Source organism: Microtus pennsylvanicus, chromosome 4, assembly GCF_037038515.1.
Source record: "Microtus pennsylvanicus isolate mMicPen1 chromosome 4, mMicPen1.hap1, whole genome shotgun sequence".
Lineage (NCBI taxonomy): Eukaryota > Metazoa > Chordata > Mammalia > Rodentia > Cricetidae > Microtus > Microtus pennsylvanicus.
The window spans coordinates 105,647,283-105,671,802 of NC_134582.1; the positions used below are offsets into that span (position 1 = coordinate 105,647,283).

Here is a 24,520-nt window from a genome sequence, read left to right on the forward strand (position 1 = left end):
TAACCAACAGATTAGCAAATGGTTAGTGTACAATACTTGGTGTGAGACTTTTTATTAAATATAAAAAACAACTTATTTTTGGTTGAAAACAAACAAAACCCAACCAAATCTTCCCTGAACTTGTGTTAGAACAGCCTCTGACTGTGCTGCCTAGGCTGGTCTTAATTCAGTATTCTTTAGCTTCAACTTCCCATGTGTTTGAGATAAGAGGCCTGTGTCTTGACTAACTGGTTTTCTAAAGTTTTGTTAAAGGAAAACAAGATGTCTAAATGTGCATATATCACTTTGAAGTAAATTGACCCTTAAGTGAATGATGAATCAATCATTGTTTATGACTAAATGTATTAAAAGAAACAAAAAACCCAACTAAATTCAGGGCCAGAAAGATGACTCAAGGTAAGTAAAAGGCACTTGCGCCAAGCCTGATCACTTGAGCTAATCCCCTGGACCCAAATTGAGAAAGAGGACCAATTTTAAATTGTTCCCCAACCTCCAGACACCAATAATTCTTTAAAAAACTGAACTCACAGGATTGAGTAGGGGAGTCCAGTAAAAGATTTGAGTAGGGGGAGATGGGTTGGGAGTAACCCTAGTACTCGGGAGTGAGGAGAATCAATTCAAGAGCACCAGCGGGTATCAAAATCTCCAAAAGTGGTGCCTGTAACAGCTTCCAGTTCTTGGGAGATGGACGAACTCTTAAGGGCTTTAGTACCACCAGGAGGTGGTGGCGCAAGCGTTTAATCCTGGCACTTGGGTGGCAGTAATGGGCTAGTGCAGCCAGGGCTATACATGCCTCGAAATATACAGCCAAAGTATTGCTCCCTTCATAGCACCCACCCCACTGGCCTTACATACAAAATCCTTCTGACCATACCATGTCCTCAGCACACCTCACACCACGCACCTTAGAGCACTGCTGCGTCTCATGAAGGGCCAAGACTTACCTGGAAAGGGGAACGTCAGATTATCCCCACTGGGTTTAAGTCAGGTCAGGTAGGGGAAACAAACCCAGATCTACCTATTTGCCTAAGGAGACCAGGTGTACAACTCTAAACAAATAACCTAGTTTGTACCAGAAAGTGAGTGCCAAGCTCTTTTAAGTTATGTAGGTGGCTCTGAAAAGAGCCGTTGGGTTACTGAAGAAGCCTCCAACCGAACTGTCTGTTCACTTTTTCTTAGGTGCAGCCTTCTTGGGCTTAGCTGCTGCGGTCTTCGGCTTCGTCACCTTCGCCTTGGCAGCCTTGGGTTTCACGGCCTTCGCCTTGGCAGGGCTCTTGGCCACTTTCTTGGCCTTCACCACCTTCGGCTTCTTTGGGCTCTTGGAAGGCTTCTTGGAGACAGCAGGCTTCTTGGGCTTCTTCGGGGTCTTCACAGTTTTCTTGGCTGCAGCCCCGGCAGTCTTCTTGGGTTTCTTAGACGCCGCCGACGCCTTCGACTTCACGGACACCTTGGTGGTGTTAGACTTGGCCTCCGCCTTCTTGTTGATCTTGAAGGACCCAGCAGCGCCGGTGCCCTTGGTCTGCACCAGGGTGCCCTTGTTCACCAGGCTCTTGAGCCCCAGCTTGATGCGGCTGTTGTTCTTCTCCACATCGTAGCCGGCGGCCGCCAGCGCCTTCTTGAGCGCGGCCAGAGACACGCCGCTGCGCTCCTTGGAGGTGGAGACCGCCTGCACGATGAGCTCGGACACCGAGGGGCCAGCGGGCTTCTTCTTAGCTGCTGCAGCCTTGGCGGGCTTCTTGGTCTTCTTTGCAGCCGCAGGCTTCTCGGGAGCAGCGGAGGCGGCTGCCTGAGCAACAGGCGGAGTCTCGGACATGATAGCTGCAGATGATAGCACAGCTACTGCCAAAACGAAGAAAAGAAGTAGAAAGACGAAGACCCCGCTCGGCGTATTTATAGAGCAGGGCAGCGCTGTGATTGGTGCACGCTAGCGCCCGCCCCTTGACCCATGGAAGCCCCGCCCCCTCGAGCCCCGACGCACCTGCAAGATCACGGCACCTAGAGTTGCCCCCAAACCTCGCTAGAAGGCTGCTTGAGGCGGGAATTCAAGCACAGTAGGGGCACCTCCAGAAGGTAGATGTCTATCAAAAGGTAGCTCAAACGGTGAAGGGCGTCTGCAAATTAGCCAATCAAAACCCAAACTGTTGGACAGTTGAGGTGTCAGAGATCGCTTCCAGAACTCAGGGTTGGCTTCCATGGTGGAGTATCAGAAAATCAGGCTGCAGATCTTGATGAGCTGTAGGTAAGAACTATGTGACGTTAGTTTTTATATTTTAATAAAGTGTTTTAGGGCTTTAAGAAGCACCAGCTTGCTGTAGGGGTTTCACATTTCCAATCAACAGTACTAAGGGTGGACTGTCCCCTACAAATCTGAGAAAGCTCGAGAGCAAAGCCATGACATGACTTCTCATCCCGGCACATGCAAGTCGAAATAGCTTTGGGAAAGATTATACACTTTCTCTTATATAAAATACTAAATAATCTTAGCCTACTATATGACCAGTTCTACTACTGTTTATTAAAAAATGTTAACATGCATGGAGTGATTTGTGGCCAAGAGTTGGTTTTAAATACAAGAATTCAAAGCTTTTAAACAAACTCAGCTATATAAAGGTAAAAGTACGCAGAATAACCTGAGTCAGATTTTTGTACTTATTTCTACGTTCCACTCCGTTGTTTATACTGTAGCTTGTGACAAGATGGAGATGCCGCACGCAAATGAAGGATTCAAGATCTGACTTTTTACTGGCTAGTAAGGAAGACGTAGTAAACCAATCAAAAGGTAGACTCTGGACGACCATCACCCAGCTCCTAGGAATCTCTAATTGAACATTTCAACAAATCAAGTTTATTCTCGATTCTTTAATGCCAGCAAGATCAAACGGCCATGTATTGGTCAACAGAGGTGGTGGAGAAGTTAACAGTCACCGAAATTTTACTTCATTTCCCTTAAAAAACGCACACATACAAGAAAAGGGCAGCGGCAAACCTTTGTCAGGAAAACTGAGCAATTGCAGTTTTTAAAAGTAAACCAATCAGAGTCTTAAACGTCACCGATGAGCAGTATTTTCATCCAATCAGTATGCTTTGTATACTATAAATAGTAGTTCTGAGCGCATCGTTGCCGTGTGTCCAGTCTTTGGCCATTGTACCTAGTTGTAGTTATGGCTCGCACAAAGCAGACCGCTCGCAAGTCCACCGGCGGCAAGGCCCCGCGCAAGCAGCTGGCCACCAAGGCCGCCCGCAAGAGCGCCCCGGCCACCGGCGGCGTGAAGAAGCCCCACCGCTACCGGCCCGGCACCGTGGCGCTGCGCGAGATCCGGCGCTACCAGAAGTCGACCGAGCTGCTGATCCGCAAGCTGCCGTTCCAGCGTCTGGTGCGCGAGATCGCGCAGGACTTCAAGACCGACCTGCGCTTCCAGAGCTCGGCCGTCATGGCGCTGCAGGAGGCCTGCGAGGCCTACCTGGTGGGTCTGTTTGAGGACACCAACCTGTGCGCCATCCACGCCAAGCGCGTCACCATCATGCCCAAGGACATCCAGCTGGCCCGCCGCATCCGCGGGGAGAGGGCATAATTGTTAACGTCTTAATCTCAACCAAAGGCTCTTTTCAGAGCCACCCACAATTTCAAGTAAAATGGCTGTGAGATAATATTTGCGTTCCTATGACCGTCCTGACAGGTCAAAAACATTATCTAAAACTGCCAAGTCAGTTTCCTCATTCAAATCTGAAATACCTTAGGACGTTCTCTTAGCCGTAGCATTTGCGAATTGAATTTTACTAGCCAATCTGTTTAGGTCCTGCCACCTGAAACACTGGAATAAAAGGTGTGCCAACTCTATGTTCTAACCCTCAATGCTCAATTCTGATAATTAGTAAGTTCTACGAACCGTGTATTTTAAAATAAGTTTTGCTTTGTTATGATACCACTTGGAATTTGAGGCAAATGTTCAAGGGCAGTGTTTGATCACTTTTCCCGCCGGCGGGCTTTCATTTTGCTCGGGCAAGGCATAAAGGCGGGTTTTGTAGCGTCACTTTCCCGCCACCGGCTTGGCGGGCTTTTAGCGCTGTTGGGCAATGGTTAAAGGCGGTGTCTGTATTACACTTTTCCCGCCGGCGGTCTCTCATTTGGAATCGCCAAAACGTAAAGGCGGGATTTGTGGCGTCACTTTTCCCGCCACCGGTTTGGCGGGCTTTGGGTTCTGTTGGGCGGGGTTCAAAGGCCAGATTTGTGACGTCACTTTCCCCCGGCGGGAGCTTTCGTTCTGTCGGGGTGGGAACTAAGGCGAAGCAGCTATATAAGGACCCGCTCTCAGGTATCACGCATTTCTTTCTCTTTCTTCTTTTGTCACTATGTCTGGTCGTGGCAAGGGCGGGAAAGGCCTGGGCAAAGGCGGCGCCAAGCGCCACCGCAAGGTCCTGCGCGACAACATCCAGGGCATCACCAAGCCCGCCATCCGCCGCCTGGCCCGGCGCGGAGGAGTCAAGCGCATCTCCGGCCTCATCTACGAGGAGACCCGCGGGGTGCTGAAGGTGTTCCTGGAGAACGTGATCCGCGACGCGGTCACCTACACGGAGCACGCCAAGCGCAAGACCGTCACCGCCATGGACGTGGTCTACGCGCTCAAGCGCCAGGGCCGAACCCTCTATGGTTTCGGAGGTTAAGCTGTTGCTGCCTTTTCCTCTACTGTGCAAAAGGCCCTCGAAAAGCTTGGTGGTTTATTCATTCTTTTCTCATAACCAAAGGCCCTTCTCAGGGCCGCCCATCTACTCTGAAAAGGCGTTGTAATGCTGAGCCAGGCCATGTGCATTGTACGGATCGCAGAGAACCGGCTGTAAGTACGCCTTGGTTTATTTGTCTTTGTCTACGTTCAGTGAATTGCACGGTGAGACCTCCAAACTATTTTAAGTTGTACCATTTTCTTTAAGTATGGCCCAATCAAGCCTGGGCAGCCAAACAACTTGAAGAGCTAGACTGAGTGGAAACACGATTACATTATTTTTAGTTTAACTGGAAACTGGGTCAAGTAGGGTGTATACCTACAATAGCTTTCATTTCAGGTCTTAGTTTTGGTAAAGACAGGTGTGTTTTTAAGGTTTCCTGTATTTCGGCTATTTTTTCGAGGCAGTTTGGGAAGTACCTGCTACAATTTGGGGTTCAAGGGGTATAAGTCAACCCAACTGAATGGGATGTGAATTCACAGTACTTTGTTTCTCTTCCTGGGCTAGCCTAGCCTCCCAAATGGTAAAATTGCTGTTGGTTACCTCCTCACCAGATTGGCAGCAGTTTTTTGTCTCATTTCTTGTTTTTGTTCTTTATTTCTCTTTCTATTGGTTTTTATTTTAGGCATCACTTTTAAAGGGGGCAGATTTGAACTTCAGCCTGTCACTGTTCGCTATGTCTGACTTTCCCTGATCTTGTTACCCAACCGTGAAATATTCAGCATAGCCTCATTTTAAACTAATGAGAATTCGTAGGTATTCTGGGAGCTTTCAGGCATAGGCCAGGCAGGAACAATAATGCGTTTTGAGAGTGGTTGATCACTTTATTCCTTCTATCTGAATTTCCCAGGAGCTGTTTTGATGTTTGTGCCAGCTGCTCCTCGAGGTCAGTGACTGAATTGTCATGAGCAATCAGTAAGTGTAGTCTGTAGATGCAGCTCTATATGAGAGATCATATAAGGCAGGCCTGACCTTTTTCCAAAGCGTTCCCAATAGGCATATATTCTCGTTGGAGGTATCTACCTCTACTGAGGCCAGAAACCTCTCTTAGATTTAAGGTGAGGCTGGGCTACAAGTTCCAGGCTAACCTGATATATATCAATACAAAAGAAGTCAATGATGTGATTCATCAGGTAAAGTTGCGGCCAAGCCTGAAGACCTGGTTTCAAACTCCTGGACCTATGTGGTAGGCCCAATTCTAAATTATCCTCTTGACATCCACAATTGTGCTTTGATATGTGCACACCAGCCAACGCGTTCACATGCATGTGTGTGTGTGTGCAGGCACACATGATTATAAAATGAAATATTTAAAATGTAATTTTTAAATGACAAGAAGTACGGGAAAGATGGTTAAGAGAGATGTATCGGTGGTTAAGATGGATCATTTGCTGCTCTTCCAGGGAACCTACATTTGATTCCCAACTCCCATATGGTGTCTTACACTCTGTAGCATGATTAAGAAAAACCCAGAGACAGATATTGGGGTTCAACCTGAAGATCAGAAAAGAAAAACAGCCAGCCACGGGTTCTTATCTCGACCTCAGTCTGTAATGGTGATCCTGCCTCCAGGAATCAATCCTCAGAATGAGACTGTGAGAGCTGACTCCTCCCATCTCTATTCCTCTCTAGTGCTGGGATTAAAGGCATGCACCACTACTGCCCGGTTTCTATGGCAAACGAGTGTGGCCACACTACTGGGATTAAAGGTGTGTGCCACCCCTGCCTGGTCTGTAAGGCTGACCAGGGCGGCTGTTTTACTCTCTGATCTTCAGGCAACCTTTACTTATTGAAATATAAATGAAATATTTCATGGATATCATGAAAATCAAGATTCAGTTTGAAAAGGAGAAACCTTGATAAAGAGAAATGATATTAGTTCATTCACAAGGTGACAATCGTACAAATTGTAAGGAAATCTCACAAGGGTTGGGGCAGGTTCTGTTCTTGTCTTTTCAGGAAAATAGAAAAGACCCATCTTCAAAAAGTCAAGAGATCCTAGACATCTAAATGCCTAAAGAAGAAAAGATAGCTATCCAGAAAGAATCACCAAGCAAAGAAGAATCTGACTTATGGTACCGATATTCTCTGCAGGGTAAAATCTCACTACCTAAGCATACATACCTCCTTACTTTTCAAAATAATGGTTATTCCGACTCACTTAAAAATCAAAGCTGACTGGGACTAAGGTTATCAAACTTCTACTTTCAAAAATTCTACTCTCGCCATACCTATTTTTTTCTCTATGGTACCTTTCTTTGAATATATGTCTATCGAAATTCAAACTTTCCCTTTTGATATGAATAATGTTTAAGTTTTCCACAATGATAAGTTTTCCACAATGATAAATTTCCACAATGTTAAATTTTCCTACAATGATTTCTGAAGTCTCTAGGAAGAAGATGGGGCCCCCCACAACGATTCCACCTGGTTCATATGATGCCATTCAACTGATAGTTTTGGACTACAAACAGCTTAGAATAATTTCGAGGTGGTTAACTGAGATGATCCAGCCTCATAGACTGCTCTAGCCGGGATTTGAAACAAGCTTTGCAGTTCCCTATTACTCATAGACAGGCCAAAAAAAAAAAAAAATGGTACAGCTACACCTCCCAGGACTTGACAATTAACCCACATGTTTCTTTTCAGGATCCCCTAAAGATACCCTCATCCACAGACAGCAGGAAGTAAATTTAAGAATACAATGCCCATGTTCCCAAGAGGGTGGGGGTGGTTGGTTTTGGGTCATTCAATGGATTATGGATATTTGTCATTGTTTGGAGGGGAGGGTGGCCACAAGTTATTGGTAATGGCCAGGAAAAAAAGTAAACAAAGGAAATTAGATTCTAAGTTCTTTTTTTGAAAAGAAAAAAAGGTGGGCATAGATTGAATAGGATAAAAAGATAGATTATTGAATCTACTTTTAAAAAGCAACTACTAGTTTTAAATGTTTCACATTAGATTGGACTCTTGTCCAATTTGCATACAAATTTTGTATATTGATACAAATTGGAGATTAATTTTTTTAAAACTTACTGTATATACATTTCTAATCTTGTTCAAGGTATTGTACCTATACAGCTCTTTTAACAATGTATTGCAAATGTCTAGTCTTTGAAAGTTATTATTACCAACTGTTTAGGATAATAAGGAAATTCAGGTTAGTAATTAGTCACCTATTACAATTGAACTTGTAGGCACATTAGGAATGTTTTCAAGGTCAAACATATATTTTAGACAGGCCATCTTCAAACACTTCAGAGGTCTACAGAATATGGCATTTAAGATGTTCTAATAACATAGGCTCCTTTCTTTTTTTCCATCACAATGAGACATGCTTGCTGCTGGCAGCACCAACCAATCTGCTTCAGAGAAGATAATGGGCATCGAAGCAGCTCCACATGGAGCTTACTTTCTTTGTGGCAAAAGTAAACCACTGGGCAAGAAAATGCCCCTGCCTCGACTGCTGAATGTATGACGTCCTAATTGGGCAAGCAGAACACAAAAGAAAGTGACTGCCCAATGTCAAGACAAGAAGGGACAGCCCTTCAAAACATCCTGCTTCCCAGAAGAGTGGCCTGTAGGCTGAAGATAGATGCCCCAACGTTGTAGAGGAGCCGTGGGTGACTGTCCAGGCATCCAGCTATTTCTGTCATCTCTCACATATGTTTGCAAGTCGCTTGCTCACACTTTCTTCTTATCAGTTATTATTATTTCCTTCTTGGATATCTGAAGGAGTTGAAGACTGGATAGTTACAGTTTTCCTTATTTATCTGACACAGAAAGCAAGTTATGATAAAAAGTAAATTAGGTACAAGACTTTGGAGTCACTAAGATAGGATAGCTATGGAGTATTTTCTCTGAATTTGTAAAATGCAAATGGACTAGACATTGTTGATTTATTGCCTGTATATATTATATATAGTCATTGTACTTATTGTATATATTTTTCTTATATTAGCTATAGCCCCTTTTATTTTAGACAAAAAGGGGAAATCCAGTGAAATTTCATTTGTAGTTTAATAAATAAAGGTTACCTGAAGATCAGAAAGTAAAACAGCCACCCTGGTCAGCCTTACAGACCAGGCAGAGGTGGCACACACCTTTAATCCCAGTAGTGTGGCCACACTCGTTTGCCATAGAAACCGGGCAGTAGTGGTGCACGCCTTTAATCCCAGCACTAGAGAGGAATACAGATGGGAGGAGACAGCTCTCACAGTCTCATTCTGAGGATTGATTTAAGGAGGCAGGAATGCCATTGGATCGCCATTTCGGACTGAGGTAGAGATAAGAGCCCATGGTTGGCTGTGTTTCTTTTCTGATCTTCAGGTTGTACCCCGGTATCTGTTTTGGGTTTTTATTAATTGTGCTGCAACAATATCCTATAACTGCAATCCCAGGAAATCCAATATTCTCTTCTGTACTCTGGGCACCCGGACATAATGCAGACAAAACCTCCATACAATAAAATAAAAATAACTTTAAAATAAACGACAAAAGAAAGCATAAATTACAGTCTATAGACAAATTGTGAGATAGCAGTGTTGTTCTAGATGCTATAGTCATGAGGACACAATGAAGTCCTCACTGTCAAGGCATTATGTCCTAGAGAAGGAGGACATACCTACACACCTACCTACATACACATACTAAGAATATTGTTATACATATTACATTAAATAAAACCCCCATATGGTCACTTTTAAAGAGTTAGGTATTGAATTAGGGACTGTGTGAATGACAATTCCTGGAAAGACGTTGTATCCTCAAAGCCTGACAGTGATTTGACCTTCAATGACGTTGAGCAGACGGAATGTTGTGTATTCAAAATTCAATTACAATTTATTTGAGTCAGTCTTTAGCTCCCTGAATAGTTATTGCCAATTTCTGTGCTGTATACGCCTAATCCTATAACTTAACAGATAAAAACTTCTGGAAATGTATTAAGTCTAGCTTGTACCAACAACGAAAAGGGTATAGTCCTCAGACATCATACGAGGCCAGTAGCAGAGATTTCGCTCCTTGCTGAGACTGCCTATCTAATGTTTCCACCAATATATTCAAAAAAGTGCCTTAATTAATGACCTTTCATGAAACTGCTTCTACACGGGAACATAGAGTTGGGGGCAACTTAAACCTCTATTCCTGGTCCATGGTCACTGCTATTGAGCTCCCAAGTAAACTATCTCATACTCTATTTGAAGTGAGAACTGTGGGTTTTTTGTTTGTTTTTTGTTGTTGTTTTTTGACAACCTGAGGTTTGGAAAATCTTTTATTTTTATATTTATTTATTTATTTTCGAGAGAGGGTTTCTCTGAAGTTTTTGGTGCCTGTCCTAGAACTAGCTCTTCTAGACCAGGCTGGCCTCGAACTCACAGACGCCTGCCTCTGCCTCCGAGTACTGGGATTAAAGGCGTGCACCACCACTGCCCGGCCTGAGAACTATACATTGTGACCAGTACGGTGGTAGTTCAGCAGAATATTCTGGGCAGAGAGTAGATTTAATATCTTTAAAAATGATAATCCTGCTGGTGTGTTGAGAAATGACCAGAAGCTGCCACTTTTATCAATGTTGGCGCTGCTACGGGATGAACCTGGCTTCCCAGCTGGGGCATGGAGTTCTATTAAACATAAAGTATTTTACAGAACACATTAGTTGATAAAGATGTAGCTCCAGGAATGATAAAAAGATGTAAGAACGAAGACAGAATATACAATACACGTAATACAATCTCTCTCATTTCTGAATCTCTCCACGTACCACAGAGCACAGGCTGGCCTCAGATCTGAGGTCCTTCTCCATCTGTTTCTGGAGTGCTGGGTGACAGTGGATATAGATTATAGGTTGTTTCTTCTGCTGAAACCGCCCTGTCTCTACCTGTTCACTTTACAGATAATGTTGCATTACACTATGTTTTACATTATTAATCTCATTTAGTTTTGCTATTTAGTCTACTGTCAAAACTCATGGGGCGGGCATTCAAAGACTGTATGAAGATGTTGCAGCCCTGTATGTGGTGGCATAGTGGCATAAACAGCAACCTGTATGTATACATTATATTTTCTATTATCTCTGCATTACCCATAGAAACTACATAGATTTTATGTCAATGTTTATTTAAATGCACTGCTTGGAAGGGGTGGCCAAGGAAAACATCACATAAATGTCAGTACTATTTGTACCAATATTTCCTTTCTATCTTCTAGTAGTCAAATCCACTGATTTTTCTACAACACACACACACACACACACACACACACACACACACACACCAAAACAAAACCCAAACAGAGAAACAAAAAACTACCACCAGACTGTATGTTGATGGGACCTAAGGTTTCCTCTATACCTCAAATCTTACTCTTAATTCTGTTTAAGACCTCCAGGATCACTGGAGCCTGTTGGTTTTCTTTCCTTTCCTCTCGGTTTTATTTCCAGACAGGGCTTCTCTGTGTCCTGTTTCTTAAGTGATTTCCCCACCAGTTGAATAGATTCTAATCTGGATGCTATTTCAGTTTGGGCACCACCCTAAGCTAAGGTTCTTTCTTCAGGCAGTGGTAATGGGTGATTGAAATTAGGCCGTGGTGATGAAAGGCTTTAAAACCTATTTATCCACAATATAGGATTTTTAAGGCTGTCCAACGTGACCTTGAACCCACTCTGAGAATGAAAACAGCCTTTTGTAGTTTACTAACCCTGCTTTACTTTCCGTAACTGAATTACAAGTCTCCTTAATAAGGACAGTTATTGCTGCTTAAGAGACTAAGCTATAAGCCCATCTTTGGATCCCCGAGAGCTCCTTCAAGGTTAGGATTTCCCATGACCACAACATCCAGATAGCCGATGTGAATTTTGTAGAGGACTGAATACGTAGTTGTGCAGGATGCTTTAGAAGAAACCTTAGTATCATTTAGCATAAATATCTGGGGCAAGGGGTGAAGATTCCCGCATAACGAACGGCTCACAGCTAGTACAAAAGCGCTGAACACTGAGCCTGCATATATACAAGAAGTAGGAAGCATAAATTAGGCATACGACAACCACGCAAGTACACGAAATGCACAGCTTTTTAAGGACCAAGTGGGTGGCCCTGAAAAGGGCCTTTTGCGACAGTGGAGGAAAAGGCAACAGCTTAACCTCCGAAACCATAGAGGGTTCGGCCCTGGCGCTTGAGCGCGTAGACCACGTCCATGGCGGTGACGGTCTTGCGCTTGGCGTGCTCCGTGTAGGTGACCGCGTCGCGGATCACGTTCTCCAGGAACACCTTCAGCACCCCGCGGGTCTCCTCGTAGATGAGGCCGGAGATGCGCTTGACTCCTCCGCGCCGGGCCAGGCGGCGGATGGCGGGCTTGGTGATGCCCTGGATGTTGTCGCGCAGGACCTTGCGGTGGCGCTTGGCGCCGCCTTTGCCAAGGCCTTTCCCGCCTTTGCCACGACCAGACATAGCTAGTAGCTTGAAAACCCAAAGAACAAGCGAAAACCAAAAACTGTAGGTGGCTTATTATAGGCTCCTATCGGACCTGGTTGAGAACCTCAAGTGGGCGGGGCCCAAAAGGCTGCCAAGGCATCTTTTGCTCCGCCCCGGCAGGGCGGAGATCAAGGAGTGGAACACAAGGAATGCTGCTTTTCTTCAGGCAGAAGGTTTCCCCAAGCTTGCGCCCAGCTTGCACTATACCACTATTTTAATCTAAGTTATATTTTTGTATGTATTTTCTAACAAAGAATCACGCATTTATGGTCCAGTACTTGAAGGTGTTAAAACATATACTACTCTAAATCATGTATGCTCAAAGCATTACACTCACACACACACACACACCTGGTGCCAAAAGAAAACATTATTATTGTTTCTTGGAAGTGAAAATTCTGATGTGAAAGATAGTAAAAGAACAAAATAAAACCTTTTTATTACTAGGAGGAACTGAGGCAGAATCAGTGCCAGTAAACCTTGTTAAAATACCTTAGCGTACGCCGGGCGAAGGTGGCGCACGCCTTTAATCCCAGCACTCGGGAGGCAGAGGCAGAGGCAGACGGATCTCTGTGAGTTAGAGACCAGCCTGGTCTACAGAGCTAGTTCCAGGACAGGCTCCAAAGCCACAGAGAAACCCTGTCTCGAAAAACAAACAAACAAACAAAAAAATACCTTAGCGTAGCTGAAGCCCCTCTGCTTTGTCAAATCGTTACATTTGTTCCTTTGCCTGTTTCTGTATGTAGTGGATTCTGCTGCTTTGGATTTTTGCTTGTTTGCTTGCTTGCTTGCTTGTTTGCTTGGTTTTGGAGACAGAGTTTCTCTGTGTAGCCCTTTTTGTCCTGGAACTCACTTTGTATACCAGGTTAGCTTTGATCTGCCTGCCTCTGCCTCCCATGGGATTAAAGACACGCTCCACCACTGCCCGACTACTGTTTTGAATAAGAGCAGTAAAACTGTTAAATGCTTGCTGCTTCTATTCTCTTAATTTAATTTGTAGTCCTAAGCAGGACTTCAAGATGACGGAGGTGTGATTCGCCACACCTATAGTGTATTCCTCATTCAAAGGGATGAATTGATAGATATGTGCACTGGTAGTTTTCCCTTTCTCTCTTTTACCTAAACAACTCATCTGATAATGCTACCAGTATTTTGTGGGAACTGGATTGGGTAATATGTTAGTTAAAATGTAATTGTTTCAAAGAAGTACTGTTTAAATATGTTTACTTGTTAATATTTGTGCCGGTTAATTTTAGGCCAACTTGACACAAGCTGGAGTCATCATGGAAGAGGAAGCCTCAGTTGAGAAAATGCCTCGGTAAGGTCAGGCTGGGGAAGCCTGTAGGACATTTTCTTAATTAGGGATTCATTGTGGGAGGTACCATCTCTGGGCTGGTGGTCCTGTGTTCGCTAAGAAAGTAAGCCATGAGAAGCAAGTCAGTAAGCATTACCCCTCTGTGGTCTCTGCAGCAGCTCCTGTTTCCAGGTTTCTGCACTGAGTAAATTCGTGTCCTAACTTCAGTGATGGCCAGTGATGTGAAAGTGGAAGCTGAAACGAACCCTGTGTGATGGGCTTCATCACAGTAGTGTCTGGCACTGCTTCTAATCACATGGTAAAGTATAAGACAATGTCAGATCCTGGTTTGTATTTCAGGGATGGAGTTTTAAAAATTGTTTGAAAAGTTCTTTTTGTCCTTTTTCCTCTGGTGTGTTGGCATTCATATCCCAGCTTTTCCAAGTGTGTGGTTCAAGTTCATGAATTTCTCCTCACTTTTTTCCTGCATGCTTGATTTTTCTGAGACACTTCTTACTCGGGAAGTTGCTTCTGGTCAAGACTGGGTGGCCTACTGTTGACTTCCGTCCTTCTGGTCTTTTCATTTCCTATTTTCTCCCCGCCCCCATTCCCTTCCCTGTCTCTTCCCCCCACCTCCTTTTTTCCAGAAAATGTTGCATAGCACAATATAGCCAGGAATGGGATTTGCAAGCCTCTGGGCGAACCTCCCAGAACTGGGTTACAGGCTTGTGTCACTGTATATGACTGTACTATTCAGTCTAAAGAGTGTGTCCTGAATATAAGATTTTCCTTTTCTTTAAGAGCTTGAACTTTCACAAAAACTATTGTCTTCAAGAACACTAGCCGGGCGGTGGTGACACAAATCTTTAATCCCAGCACTCGGGAGGCAGAGGCAAGCAGATTTCTGTGAGTTCGAGGCCAATGGTCTACAAGAGCTAGTTCCAGGATAGGCTCCAAAGCTACAGAGAAACCCTGTCTCAAACAACAACAACAGCAACAAGAAGAACAGTAGCTGTAATTTCATCCTGTGCCTAATACCACTCTGTGGTACCTGGAGAACAGATGCTTTCTAAAGTTCATAGAACAACCACTGTCTAGTGTATCTAATACATGCTGTCTGTTCAATTTTATATGGATAAAGGTAAGGCTTTACTGTCAGGATCTCCATCTGAGCCTGAGAATGAATTTGGCAAAAATATATTTTAGATCACTTATGGGACAAGGCAAGAAGTCACAATACACAAATGAAGACCAGAAGAAATGACAAAAATAAAGCGTTTTTATTCAAAGTTGAGCACAGTCAACTGTGGGAGAGTAAATAAGCTAAAGAAAGCTAAACAATGTTTAATCACAATTTGAAATTCACTTAGCCTTTAGTGACTGACAGTTTGGTACACAATGATCTCATCCATAGCCTTCTGCTGAACACAATTTCTTTTCTCCTGTTTTAGGCAGAGAATAGGGAGCTATTAGCAATACTTATTCCCCTTGCTGAAACAAAGAAACAAAGCAAACCTAAAAGACCTTGAATTTCTTCCATTGTTGATTTTTAAGTACATGGTAACTATTTTATTCATAAACTGAGCAGACTTTATGCCAAGTAAAAAGTAATTTAAGAAGCTAGTTTGGGATTTTTTTAAAAAACTTAAACTATAAAGAAAAAGAATAGACAATTCAGAAAGACTGAAACCAGGCATTCAAATATACCCCGTCACAATCGTGGAGGATAGATGGTGCTGATCTCATTTTCAGATGGAGAAAAAGATCCTTTCAGATGGCACAACAGACACCAAGGGCAGAATGTGAGTCTGCGCGAGCTTCCCATACAAGTGGCTGCTTTTACAGTGCCAGGGCCCTGGTGTGTAGCCTTTAAAGGAACCTGCTCGCTCGCTTGCTCTCTCTCATGCTCTCCTTGTGAAATTCTAGTAAAGCCTTAAGTAAATGTAGAATGAATCCAGAATCCATTTTTTTACCCTTGGTTTTAGGAGGGGCTGTGGAGTCAGGATAATGTAAGACTATGTTATTACAGAAAAACAGGAAGGGCTCGCCTGTCAGGACCTACGCTGAAAACACTAGTTTCTTATAGATGGAGAAAATATATAAAAAATAAACTTAAGCAGGGGACATCAAAGCCAGTACAGCTAAAAATCAAAATATTGAAATGATAGACCTTCAAGGGACCCCATCACCTTGAGACACCTGTGGATGACAGGCAGTTGCCAGGTAGAGCTGTCTTAAAAAGCCTCTAGAAAAACCATACACCTGGAATACACCTTTACTTTGTTTACTGGGAATTGAATCTAGGGCTTCACACTGACTAGGAAAGTGTTGGCTCCCTTTGACCTCTATCTCAGCACGTCCTGATTTTGAGACAGGGTCCTAATAAATTACCAAGGTTATCTTTGAGGTAATCCTGTAAGGCAAGCAAACTTTAAACTTGTGATCCAGCCGCCTCAGCCTATGTGGTACCAGGGAGTACATGCCTGAGCCACTAGGGCCCAGTCAGTACTTACATATAAAATAGTATGCAAAAGCAGTGGATTCATATTTTAAGGTCATAGAAAGTGCCTTCAAGCAAATCACCCAACCAAGTTAGATCTTGGCAAATTCTTATTAGGTGTAAGAAACCTAGTGGAAAAGTCTAGAAAGAGCAGCATCTGTAGCTTAATAAAAAGGGTTTCATCAGTACAAAACACTGAGTACCAAAGAACCTGCTCACAGTACATGGTTAAGACAAATAGACTGGCCTACTTCTTTAGCCAGTTCAAGCAGTGTAATATAAAGTTTATTTAAATAGAAACGGTTATAAAGGATAATATTTTAGGTCCTGCATAAAAACAAGTTATTAGTTTTGAATCACAGCTGCTTTATAGAAAACGTGGGTGGCTCTGAAAAGAGCCTTTGGGTTCAACTTTGCACTGACCAAGAGTTTACGCCCTCTCCCCGCGGATGCGGCGGGCCAGCTGGATGTCCTTGGGCATGATGGTGACGCGCTTGGCGTGGATGGCGCACAGGTTGGTGTCCTCAAACAGACCCACCAGGTAGGCCTCGCTTGCCTCCTGCAGAGCCATGACCGCCGAGCTCTGGAAGCGCAGGTCGGTCTTGAAGTCCTGCGCGATCTCGCGCACCAGACGCTGGAACGGCAGCTTGCGGATCAGCAGCTCGGTCGACTTCTGGTAGCGCCGGATCTCGCGCAGCGCCACGGTGCCGGGCCGGTAGCGGTGGGGCTTCTTCACGCCGCCGGTGGCCGGGGCGCTCTTGCGGGCGGCCTTGGTGGCCAGCTGCTTGCGCGGGGCCTTGCCACCGGTGGACTTGCGAGCGGTCTGCTTTGTGCGAGCCATAAGTGAACAAAGAGAGAGTAGAAATACTATATGATAACTTCCCGTACGCTGTCCATCTTTTATACAATCAGGCTATCCGCTATTGGACACAAGAACATTCAAACGATCCCGCGCTTTTCCGGGATTGGCCGGTCTCTGCTCCTAAATCCTGATTAAAACACTCGCTTTCGGGTTTTTGAATGAACCTGCCCTCTCTCCACCCCTTCCGTCACACGGCGCTTCCGCCCCTCGTCCATCTTTGCTTCCGCTTTTACACTTTCGTCACAATAACTGCTATGGATAGAAATTTTGCTAAATAATTTGTACATTAAGTAGGATCAGGCTGAACCTACTTGGTAACCAGGAATTTCATCTAATAAATTTAGTGGGATTGACGAGAGGTGCTGTAGTAATTTAGTATTGAGTACTGTTAATCAGTTGCAAATACTTGAATGCCCGATAGGAGTCTCACGGAAGCAAGTCGTGTCAGCAAAAACTGGGAGCAATGCAAACTGTAAAGCGTGCTTTAAGGCCATGTAATAATCAGCAAATACTCGGGTGCTACTGGTTATTTAGTGTTGATGAATAGGAGCGGGTTGTCAACCTTGGTACTCGACCACGTTGGGAGAAACGTATCTCCAAAAGTACTTATAGTAAGATTAACAACAGTGCGAAAACTGTTACAAAGGAAGGATTGGAATATCGTGTAGTAATCAAATGCCTTGAGTAACCACACTGTACTAGAGAACTCAACCGGAGGTGGCAGCTCGTTTTTGGAAAAATGTGGGTGGCTCTGAAAAGAGCCTTTGTTTTGAGGTGACTTCCACCAGGACAATCCAAGGAGACAGGTAAGGAACTTATTTTCCCTTGGCCTTGTGGTGGCTCTCGGTCTTCTTGGGCAGCAGCACCGCCTGGATGTTGGGCAGGACGCCGCCCTGCGCGATCGTCACGCGGCCCAGCAGCTTGTTGAGCTCCTCGTCGTTGCGGATGGCCAGCTGCAGGTGGCGCGGGATGATGCGCGTCTTCTTGTTGTCGCGGGCCGCGTTGCCAGCCAGCTCCAGGATCTCGGCCGTCAGGTACTCCAGCACGGCCGCCAGGTACACCGGGGCGCCGGCGCCCACCCGCTCCGCGTAGTTGCCCTTGCGGAGGAGGCGGTGCACGCGGCCCACGGGGAACTGCAGGCCGGCCCGGGAGGAGCGGGTCTTGGCCTTGGCGCGAGCTTTGCCACCCTGCTTGCCACGTCCAGACATAGCTACAGTTATGTTATCGAAAGAAGTAGTAAGAGAAGAAAATATCGGTGTATCGCTCAAAGTGGAAATGTGAAGTATTTATACTAGCTGGAAGGATTCTGACTGCCTTGCTCTCATTGGTTAAGACATAACATCCAATAGAAACTAAGAATTTGACTTCCTAATTTGCATATGGCACTTTTGTCTGGTCTATTTTTTTTTAAATTTCTATTTTAAAAGGAAAAAAGAGGGTTCTAGTAGTTGAACTCTGGTCCTCATCATTAAGAGCCAAGAGCTCTTCTGACTTTTTCCCAACCTTTGCTTAAATGCAAATAACTAAATGACATTTAATTTCTAGATTTTGGTATTAAAAGTTCTCAAATACACAGGAGGCGTTTCTGAGTTGTTCTGAGTCACAAAGAATTACGGTTTTCGTGACAAGGCAAGACGGTGCAGAGCTTACTGCATTTCGTGTTTATGCTAAGGCCACTTTAGGTTCAATTTGAATTTCATTTCCTGGTAGGATCCCATTAAAAATTACCCAGCTGTATTCTAGGAACCAGATAACTTCAGTTGAACTACTAGCTGCTGAAATACTCTCTCTAGATTTGCAGAGTGATACCCCAGTATGTGGGGTTTGCCTTTAATATCCTCTTACTCTAAATGCTCAGGACTGAGGAATAAATAATTCAATTGGCTATATATAAATTGTGTCTGACTGGTCATCTCTGATGGGCGCCCCATAACAGGTTCAGTACACATTTTGAGATTCTATGCCAGGCTTTGTTTTACCTCTACAAATCTCAAAAAAAAAAAAAAAAATGAAAGAAAGAAAGAAAAGAAAAAAAATATGTGTGCCTCTGTGTGTGTGTGTGTGTGTGTGTGTGTACTTAAGTAGATAGATGATTGGTAGATAATTAGGCACGTAAATATATAGATATACAAGTATATCATGTAGGTTTTCTTCTAGTGGGTCACTTATCACTAAAATGATAGACACGTGGAGACTGAGAGCAAAGAGAACATATGTAGTCACTGATCCAAAAGAACATGCAAGGCTGTGAGGTACCAAGAACTCCTCTGCTCCCTAGAAAAGCCTTGTCCATCTTTCTGCCAAGCTAATTCCATTATTCTCGTGTTCCTGTTTTCACTTGACTATAACTCAATGCATTTTAAGCTTTTCCAAAATTCCCATTATCCTCCATTCTTCTACTTGTGCATATCCTGCTTCAGAGTGCAAGGGTTGGGAAACATCCCATGACTTATGGTCTGATAAAGAAAGCCGATGAAATATATTTACAAGTGAATGAACAGAAGAAAGCATATATAAATTAGCTGTCTGTCAGCTTCACAGGAAAGAAAAATTCCTGCTCCAAAATCCAGTGTAATCTAGGTGGTTCTGTGATGTTTTCACGGTAGACCATGGAAGTGTAAGGTAAGAAAGAACACATCTCTTTTGAAAGGATCGATATGGATATGTTCAAGTGTATTAAATGGACAATACATACCAATGTCTGGTCTTACCATGCAGTCTTTCTTGTGGTAATATTTCCCTGCTTTAGGTTTACAGAGGGACTCATCAAAGTTGAGCTTCTTTTGTAGCTTGTGTATTTAGATGACTAAGGTGGGGAGTGGTTTAAGAAATCCCCTATGGGTTGACCTGGTATTTTCTTTTTTTTTTTTTTTTCTTTTTCGAGACAGGGTTTCTCTGTGGCTTTGGAGCCTGTCCTGGAACTAGCTCTGTAGACCAGGCTGGTCTCGAACTCACAGGGATCCGCCTGCCTCTGCCTCCCGAGTGCTGGGATTAAAGGCGTGCGCCACCATCGCCCGGCTGACCTGGTATTTTCAAAATTATTTGATGACACTGAATTTTGAGAGGCATGGGTTATTTTAGTCAATGAGAAAGAAAAATGAAGGAGATATAAATAATGCAATCACACTAAAAGAAATGTTATAAGAATGAATTGTTTATAACAACCAGTTTTAGGAATGAGAAACCCTGTCTCGAAAAACCAAAAAAAAAAAAAAAAAAGGTTAGATTCTGTTGGTGTTAACAGCTGCCAACTGGAAACGATTTTTATAGAACTTTTGGAGAGCAGCTAGGGAATAGGTATGGAGATACCCTATGTTCGTCACAGAATCCACAAATCCCACTTCCAATATTCCCCATAAAGTGCATAGGGAAGTGTCAAAATGTATTTTTATGGTTTAAGAAGCTGTCTCAGTTTGCCTACCACGTCTATATGAAACTGTTGGTAGTGGTATTTTAAGTAGGTACCATGGTTTCAGAAACTTAAAATTTAAAACCTGACTCACACATAATTTAAGACAAAAAATTTGGGGGAAATACCCAACTTCTTTCCTTTACATGAAAGGGAATTTAAGTGCAAAGACACCAATTACAACTCTTGTTTTGATAGAGTGGGTGGCTCTGAAAAGAGCCTTTGGGTTAAGAGTAAGGTCGGTGCGCTCACTTGGAGCTAGTGTACTTGGTGACGGCCTTGGTGCCCTCGGACACGGCGTGCTTGGCCAGCTCCCCGGGCAGCAGCAGGCGCACGGCCGTCTGGATCTCCCGGGACGTGATGGTCGAGCGCTTGTTGTAATGCGCCAGGCGCGACGCCTCGCCCGCGATGCGCTCGAAGATGTCGTTGACGAACGAGTTCATGATGCCCATGGCCTTGGAAGAGATGCCGGTGTCGGGGTGGACCTGCTTCAGCACCTTGTACACGTACACCGAGTAGCTCTCCTTGCGGCTGCGCTTGCGCTTCTTTCCATCCTTCTTTTGAGCTTTTGTGATGGCTTTCTTGGAGCCCTTCTTAGGAGCTGGAGCTGACTTGGAGGGTTCAGGCATCCTTTACAGACCCAATAGGAAGTCCTAGAATGGGAAAAAAGAATCAGGTCAGGATGGTTTTATTTATAGTCTTGAAATTCAAATGAAGCCGTAAAAGTACTCACGTCTGATTGGATAAAAATTAAAATTTTTTGCAAAAAGGCCGGCTTTAGGCAAATGAAGGATCCAAATCCTTATTTTTTATTGGACAAAAAAAGGTTAACTTGACCAATAGGACTGCTCTCTCTTATTACTTGGCATAATCTATAAGAATTTCTCCTTAAATTAAAATCTTGATTATTCACTGTTTACGTGTCTTCTGTAATGAACTCTTGAGATAAGCGGGGCTGCGAGTCTTGCTCCAAGGCCAACATCCGTTCTTCCCTTCTGATCTGCATTTCCCTGTGTGCCTCGTGCGCGGGCTCCTCCGCAAGGGCAACGACTCGGAACGCTTGGACGCCGGCGCCCCGGTGTACCTGGCGGCAGTGCTGGAGTACCTGACGGCCGAGATCCTGGAGGAGGCTGGCAACGCGGCCCGCGACGACGAGAATAAGCGCATCATCACGCTGGGCAAAGTTCTGCTCTGCTGCTGCCCAAGAGGATCCAGGGCCACCACAAAGCCAAGGGAAAAATAGAACCAACACGAAAAGTCAGGAGTTAGCAGCAACATATGTAAAGACTCACTTGAGAGCTATGCACTTTTCACAAAACAATGTGATTAATAGGGTACCGTTAATACATGACTGTAGGAAAGGCATGTTGCACTCCAAAGTCAAAACTCACAGTCTACAATTTATTACAAAACAAAGTATTACATTATTTGTCTGAAATTTGGAGGTTGGTAAGGCTATGCGCTAACACTCCACACTAAGGCTGTGGGATACTTGTTTCTGAGTACTGGCGTGATTTTTCCTTAACCAACCCCTAATATTGTACCGTGATAAAACAATAAGACCACGAAACAGGAAATGGAGCATGGTAAAGGCGCTCGGGCTTGCTGGATTTCAAAGGATACACAGAACAATTTGTTTTTTAAAAAAGACCTAATTTTTTTTTAAAAAAAAATGAAGAGTAATATGAGAGTGTCAGAATAATTTAACCAATCAGATACTTTACTTTTTCTCTTTTGGCGAGGAGTTTCTCTGTAACTTTGGAGCCAATCAGATACTCTTAACTCTGCCGGGCACTCCGAATATTACTCAGCCAATGAGTTTGTGGCGCGGGACTTTCGAAAGTTTCAAGGCCAATCAGAACGTTTCTAAGTATATTTAAGGGCAAGATTTCCCTTCCTCCACTACAGTTGTGTAGTGTTCTTCGCAACTATGGCTCGTACTAAGCAGACCGCTCGCAAGTCCACCGGCGGCAAAGCCCCGCGCAAGCAGCTGGCCACTAAGGCCGCCCGCAAGAGCGCCCCGGCCACCGGCGGCGTGAAGAAGCCCCACCGCTACCGGCCCGGCACCGTGGCGCTGCGCGAGATCCGGCGCTACCAGAAGTCGACCGAGCTGCTGATCCGCAAGCTGCCGTTCCAGCGTCTGGTGCGCGAGATCGCGCAGGACTTCAAGACCGACCTGCGCTTCCAGAGCTCGGCCGTCATGGCTCTGCAGGAGGCCAGCGAGGCCTACCTGGTGGGTCTGTTTGAGGACACGAACCTGTGCGCCATCCACGCCAAGCGCGTCACCATCATGCCCAAGGACATCCAGCTGGCCCGCCGCATCCGCGGGGAGAGGGCATAATATAGTCATACTCGTTTTCTTTAAAAAAAAAAAGGCTCTTTTAAGAGCCACCCAAATTTTCATCTAATTGTGCTGTAGCCCTTTTATGTTGCGTTCAATGGTCACTACTGGTTTTATATCCTGTTATTCTTAGTCCTGTTTCTCAAACGTTTGTAGTCCAAAGATTAGGATACTCTGCACTACAAAGTAACTATATGGGATAGGCTTTGTGTTTTGTGTTAAAGCCATCCAAATAACACAGCTGAGTCTTCCACCTTCTGGATAGAATCATCAAGTCAGGAAATGTAGATATTAAATATCTAAATCTAGGTAGCCTGTGAATATGTTGGTAATATAATTTTGGGAAATATGCATAGTTTAACAAAGCTGTTTTACTCACATACCATTCTGTTTGGTTCCTGGTAAGATATTTCGTATACACACTGTATACAAAAAACCCAAGTCAAGATGACTACAATACATAATAAAGTTATATTCATTATGTAATACCAAACAACGGAATGAGTACAGATTTAGGACTCAAATCCCCGGCCTTGGAATTGAGAGGTCAGACGCTTGGTTTTCATTAACTTCCTGGTAAATTTGTCTCTAAGTTTTGGCTTTCTCAAATCATACATGGCTCCCCACCTGCATCCCATACTTGGTTTACATTTTACTTTGCAGAGCTCATCTGCTTTGAGACTCTTGCTTTTTAGAGTCCTTTAGACGGTGAGGCCATTCCCTGAGAGAGTGGGGAGAAAGCATGTGGTGATAATTACACGAGCAATCTGAACACTCTTGACCTCAAGTGAAATCCCTGCTATAACATTAGAACACTTTATAGATTCATCCAGTATTGAATCAAGTCCTTAGCATCATCAGGATGTTGAAGCAAGATGATAAGGAATTTTAGGCCTGGCTGTCACGGGCGAATTCTGGGTTAACATGGGCAACAACGGGACATCTTGTCTCAAAAGAAACAAATAGAAATTTAGCTTGAAATGTTACTTGTAATTATTACTAGCTATCAAATCATTTTCTCCCACTTCAGACTAAGGGATTTTAGTAAGTTAACGGCTGGCAGATGTTACCAACCAGTCTCACAGCAAACAAATACAATTAATATCTTCTGTTAAATTGGCTTGTATCAAAATGGATGATCAAACACAATTTCTACTTCATCTTCTTCAAAGGTGATTCCATTTCAGATATAAGGCTGCCTCCAGATAGACAAAAGAAGTTGTGATAGACTGGCCTGCATTCGATTCTGAATTTAACCAGAGCTGGTGTGAAGAGACATAGATGAGCCAGTAAGATGCAAAAATATTAATGATGCTCTCTAAAATGCAGAACCACAGTGGAGTCAGTTTCCCTGGAAATGGCTAGATACTACCCCAGAGTATTATTTTCCCTATACTATTTACTATGAGAACTGTATAGCAGATAAGTATTTGAAATTTAGCTAGTCTAGTTCAAATTGTGCTTTAAGTGTAAAGTGTATTGCTGATTACAAAGACTTCATATGGAAAAAGTTGACAAAATATTTCAAATTATTTATTTAAATATTTGTTTATCCTAGGTTGACAGCATTAAAATAGGCTTCAGTTGTTTCTTTTGGCTTTAATGCAAGATTAGAAATTTTTAATTAAATATATGTTTCATATAGTTTTGTGGAAGTTATTACTATATAGAAGATAATGATACTGACTCATAGATCAGAAGCTAACTAATTGAATCCTTAGTCTTGCCAAACCTCCATTCATAATCTCTAAAATGGGAGTAATAATAACACCCACCTAAATGTGCTATGCCAAGTCTGTGTTGTGAAATAAGTGTATAATAAACACCTACTGTGTTTAACTTACTACAAATGAGTGCTCAGGTAATGCTAGCTCTAAGTGCTGCTGCCAGCAGCCCCTAATTCCTGAGTTCCTCAAATGCTCTGAC

The 24,520-nt window shown here is 43.8% G+C and overlaps 8 protein-coding genes across 8 annotated transcripts; 3 read left to right on the top strand and 5 right to left on the bottom strand.

Annotated features, from left to right (window-relative positions):
- Positions 1-1,114: 1,114 nt before the first annotated feature.
- On the bottom strand, positions 1,115-1,840 carry H1-1 (H1.1 linker histone, cluster member). The gene has a single exon (XM_075971011.1). The coding sequence runs from the start codon at positions 1,811-1,813 to the stop codon at positions 1,166-1,168; it is 648 nt and encodes a 215-aa protein (XP_075827126.1). The 5' UTR covers positions 1,814-1,840; the 3' UTR covers positions 1,115-1,165.
- A 1,300-nt stretch (positions 1,841-3,140) lies between these two features.
- LOC142848827 (histone H3.1) lies at positions 3,141-3,622 on the top strand. Its single transcript, XM_075971013.1, has one exon. The coding sequence runs from the start codon at positions 3,162-3,164 to the stop codon at positions 3,570-3,572; it is 411 nt and encodes a 136-aa protein (XP_075827128.1). The 5' UTR covers positions 3,141-3,161; the 3' UTR covers positions 3,573-3,622.
- A 635-nt stretch (positions 3,623-4,257) lies between these two features.
- H4c1 (H4 clustered histone 1) lies at positions 4,258-6,323 on the top strand. The gene is made up of 2 exons (XM_075971014.1): positions 4,258-4,832; positions 5,570-6,323. Exon 1 carries the CDS (start codon positions 4,351-4,353, stop codon positions 4,660-4,662), a length of 312 nt encoding a protein of 103 aa, XP_075827129.1. The 5' UTR covers positions 4,258-4,350; the 3' UTR covers positions 4,663-4,832; positions 5,570-6,323.
- A 5,478-nt stretch (positions 6,324-11,801) lies between these two features.
- Positions 11,802-12,174, bottom strand: H4c2 (H4 clustered histone 2). The gene has a single exon (XM_075971015.1). It carries the CDS (start codon positions 12,162-12,164, stop codon positions 11,853-11,855), a length of 312 nt encoding a protein of 103 aa, XP_075827130.1. The 5' UTR covers positions 12,165-12,174; the 3' UTR covers positions 11,802-11,852.
- Positions 12,175-16,055: 3,881 nt separating this feature from the next.
- LOC142848830 (histone H3) lies at positions 16,056-16,891 on the bottom strand. The gene has a single exon (XM_075971016.1). The coding sequence runs from the start codon at positions 16,821-16,823 to the stop codon at positions 16,413-16,415; it is 411 nt and encodes a 136-aa protein (XP_075827131.1). The 5' UTR covers positions 16,824-16,891; the 3' UTR covers positions 16,056-16,412.
- Positions 16,892-17,332: 441 nt separating this feature from the next.
- Positions 17,333-18,097, bottom strand: LOC142848831 (histone H2A type 1-E). Its single transcript, XM_075971017.1, has one exon. The coding sequence runs from the start codon at positions 18,050-18,052 to the stop codon at positions 17,660-17,662; it is 393 nt and encodes a 130-aa protein (XP_075827132.1). The 5' UTR covers positions 18,053-18,097; the 3' UTR covers positions 17,333-17,659.
- A 2,373-nt stretch (positions 18,098-20,470) lies between these two features.
- LOC142848832 (histone H2B type 1-B) lies at positions 20,471-20,916 on the bottom strand. Its single transcript, XM_075971018.1, has one exon. The coding sequence runs from the start codon at positions 20,880-20,882 to the stop codon at positions 20,502-20,504; it is 381 nt and encodes a 126-aa protein (XP_075827133.1). The 5' UTR covers positions 20,883-20,916; the 3' UTR covers positions 20,471-20,501.
- A 1,247-nt stretch (positions 20,917-22,163) lies between these two features.
- LOC142848833 (histone H3) lies at positions 22,164-22,645 on the top strand. Its single transcript, XM_075971019.1, has one exon. It carries the CDS (start codon positions 22,184-22,186, stop codon positions 22,592-22,594), a length of 411 nt encoding a protein of 136 aa, XP_075827134.1. The 5' UTR covers positions 22,164-22,183; the 3' UTR covers positions 22,595-22,645.
- The last annotated feature ends 1,875 nt before the right edge of the window (positions 22,646-24,520 follow it).

Excerpts from the sequence above, each read along its gene's own strand:
- LOC142848830 (XM_075971016.1), bottom strand. The coding sequence starts at position 16,823 with ATGGCTCGCACAAAGCAGACCGCTCGCAAGTCCACCGGTGGCAAGGCC.
- H4c2 (XM_075971015.1), bottom strand. The coding sequence starts at position 12,164 with ATGTCTGGTCGTGGCAAAGGCGGGAAAGGCCTTGGCAAAGGCGGCGCC.
- H1-1 (XM_075971011.1), bottom strand. The coding sequence starts at position 1,813 with ATGTCCGAGACTCCGCCTGTTGCTCAGGCAGCCGCCTCCGCTGCTCCC.
- H4c1 (XM_075971014.1), top strand. The coding sequence starts at position 4,351 with ATGTCTGGTCGTGGCAAGGGCGGGAAAGGCCTGGGCAAAGGCGGCGCC.
- LOC142848832 (XM_075971018.1), bottom strand. The coding sequence starts at position 20,882 with ATGCCTGAACCCTCCAAGTCAGCTCCAGCTCCTAAGAAGGGCTCCAAG.
- LOC142848827 (XM_075971013.1), top strand. The coding sequence starts at position 3,162 with ATGGCTCGCACAAAGCAGACCGCTCGCAAGTCCACCGGCGGCAAGGCC.
- LOC142848831 (XM_075971017.1), bottom strand. The coding sequence starts at position 18,052 with ATGTCTGGACGTGGCAAGCAGGGTGGCAAAGCTCGCGCCAAGGCCAAG.
- LOC142848833 (XM_075971019.1), top strand. The coding sequence starts at position 22,184 with ATGGCTCGTACTAAGCAGACCGCTCGCAAGTCCACCGGCGGCAAAGCC.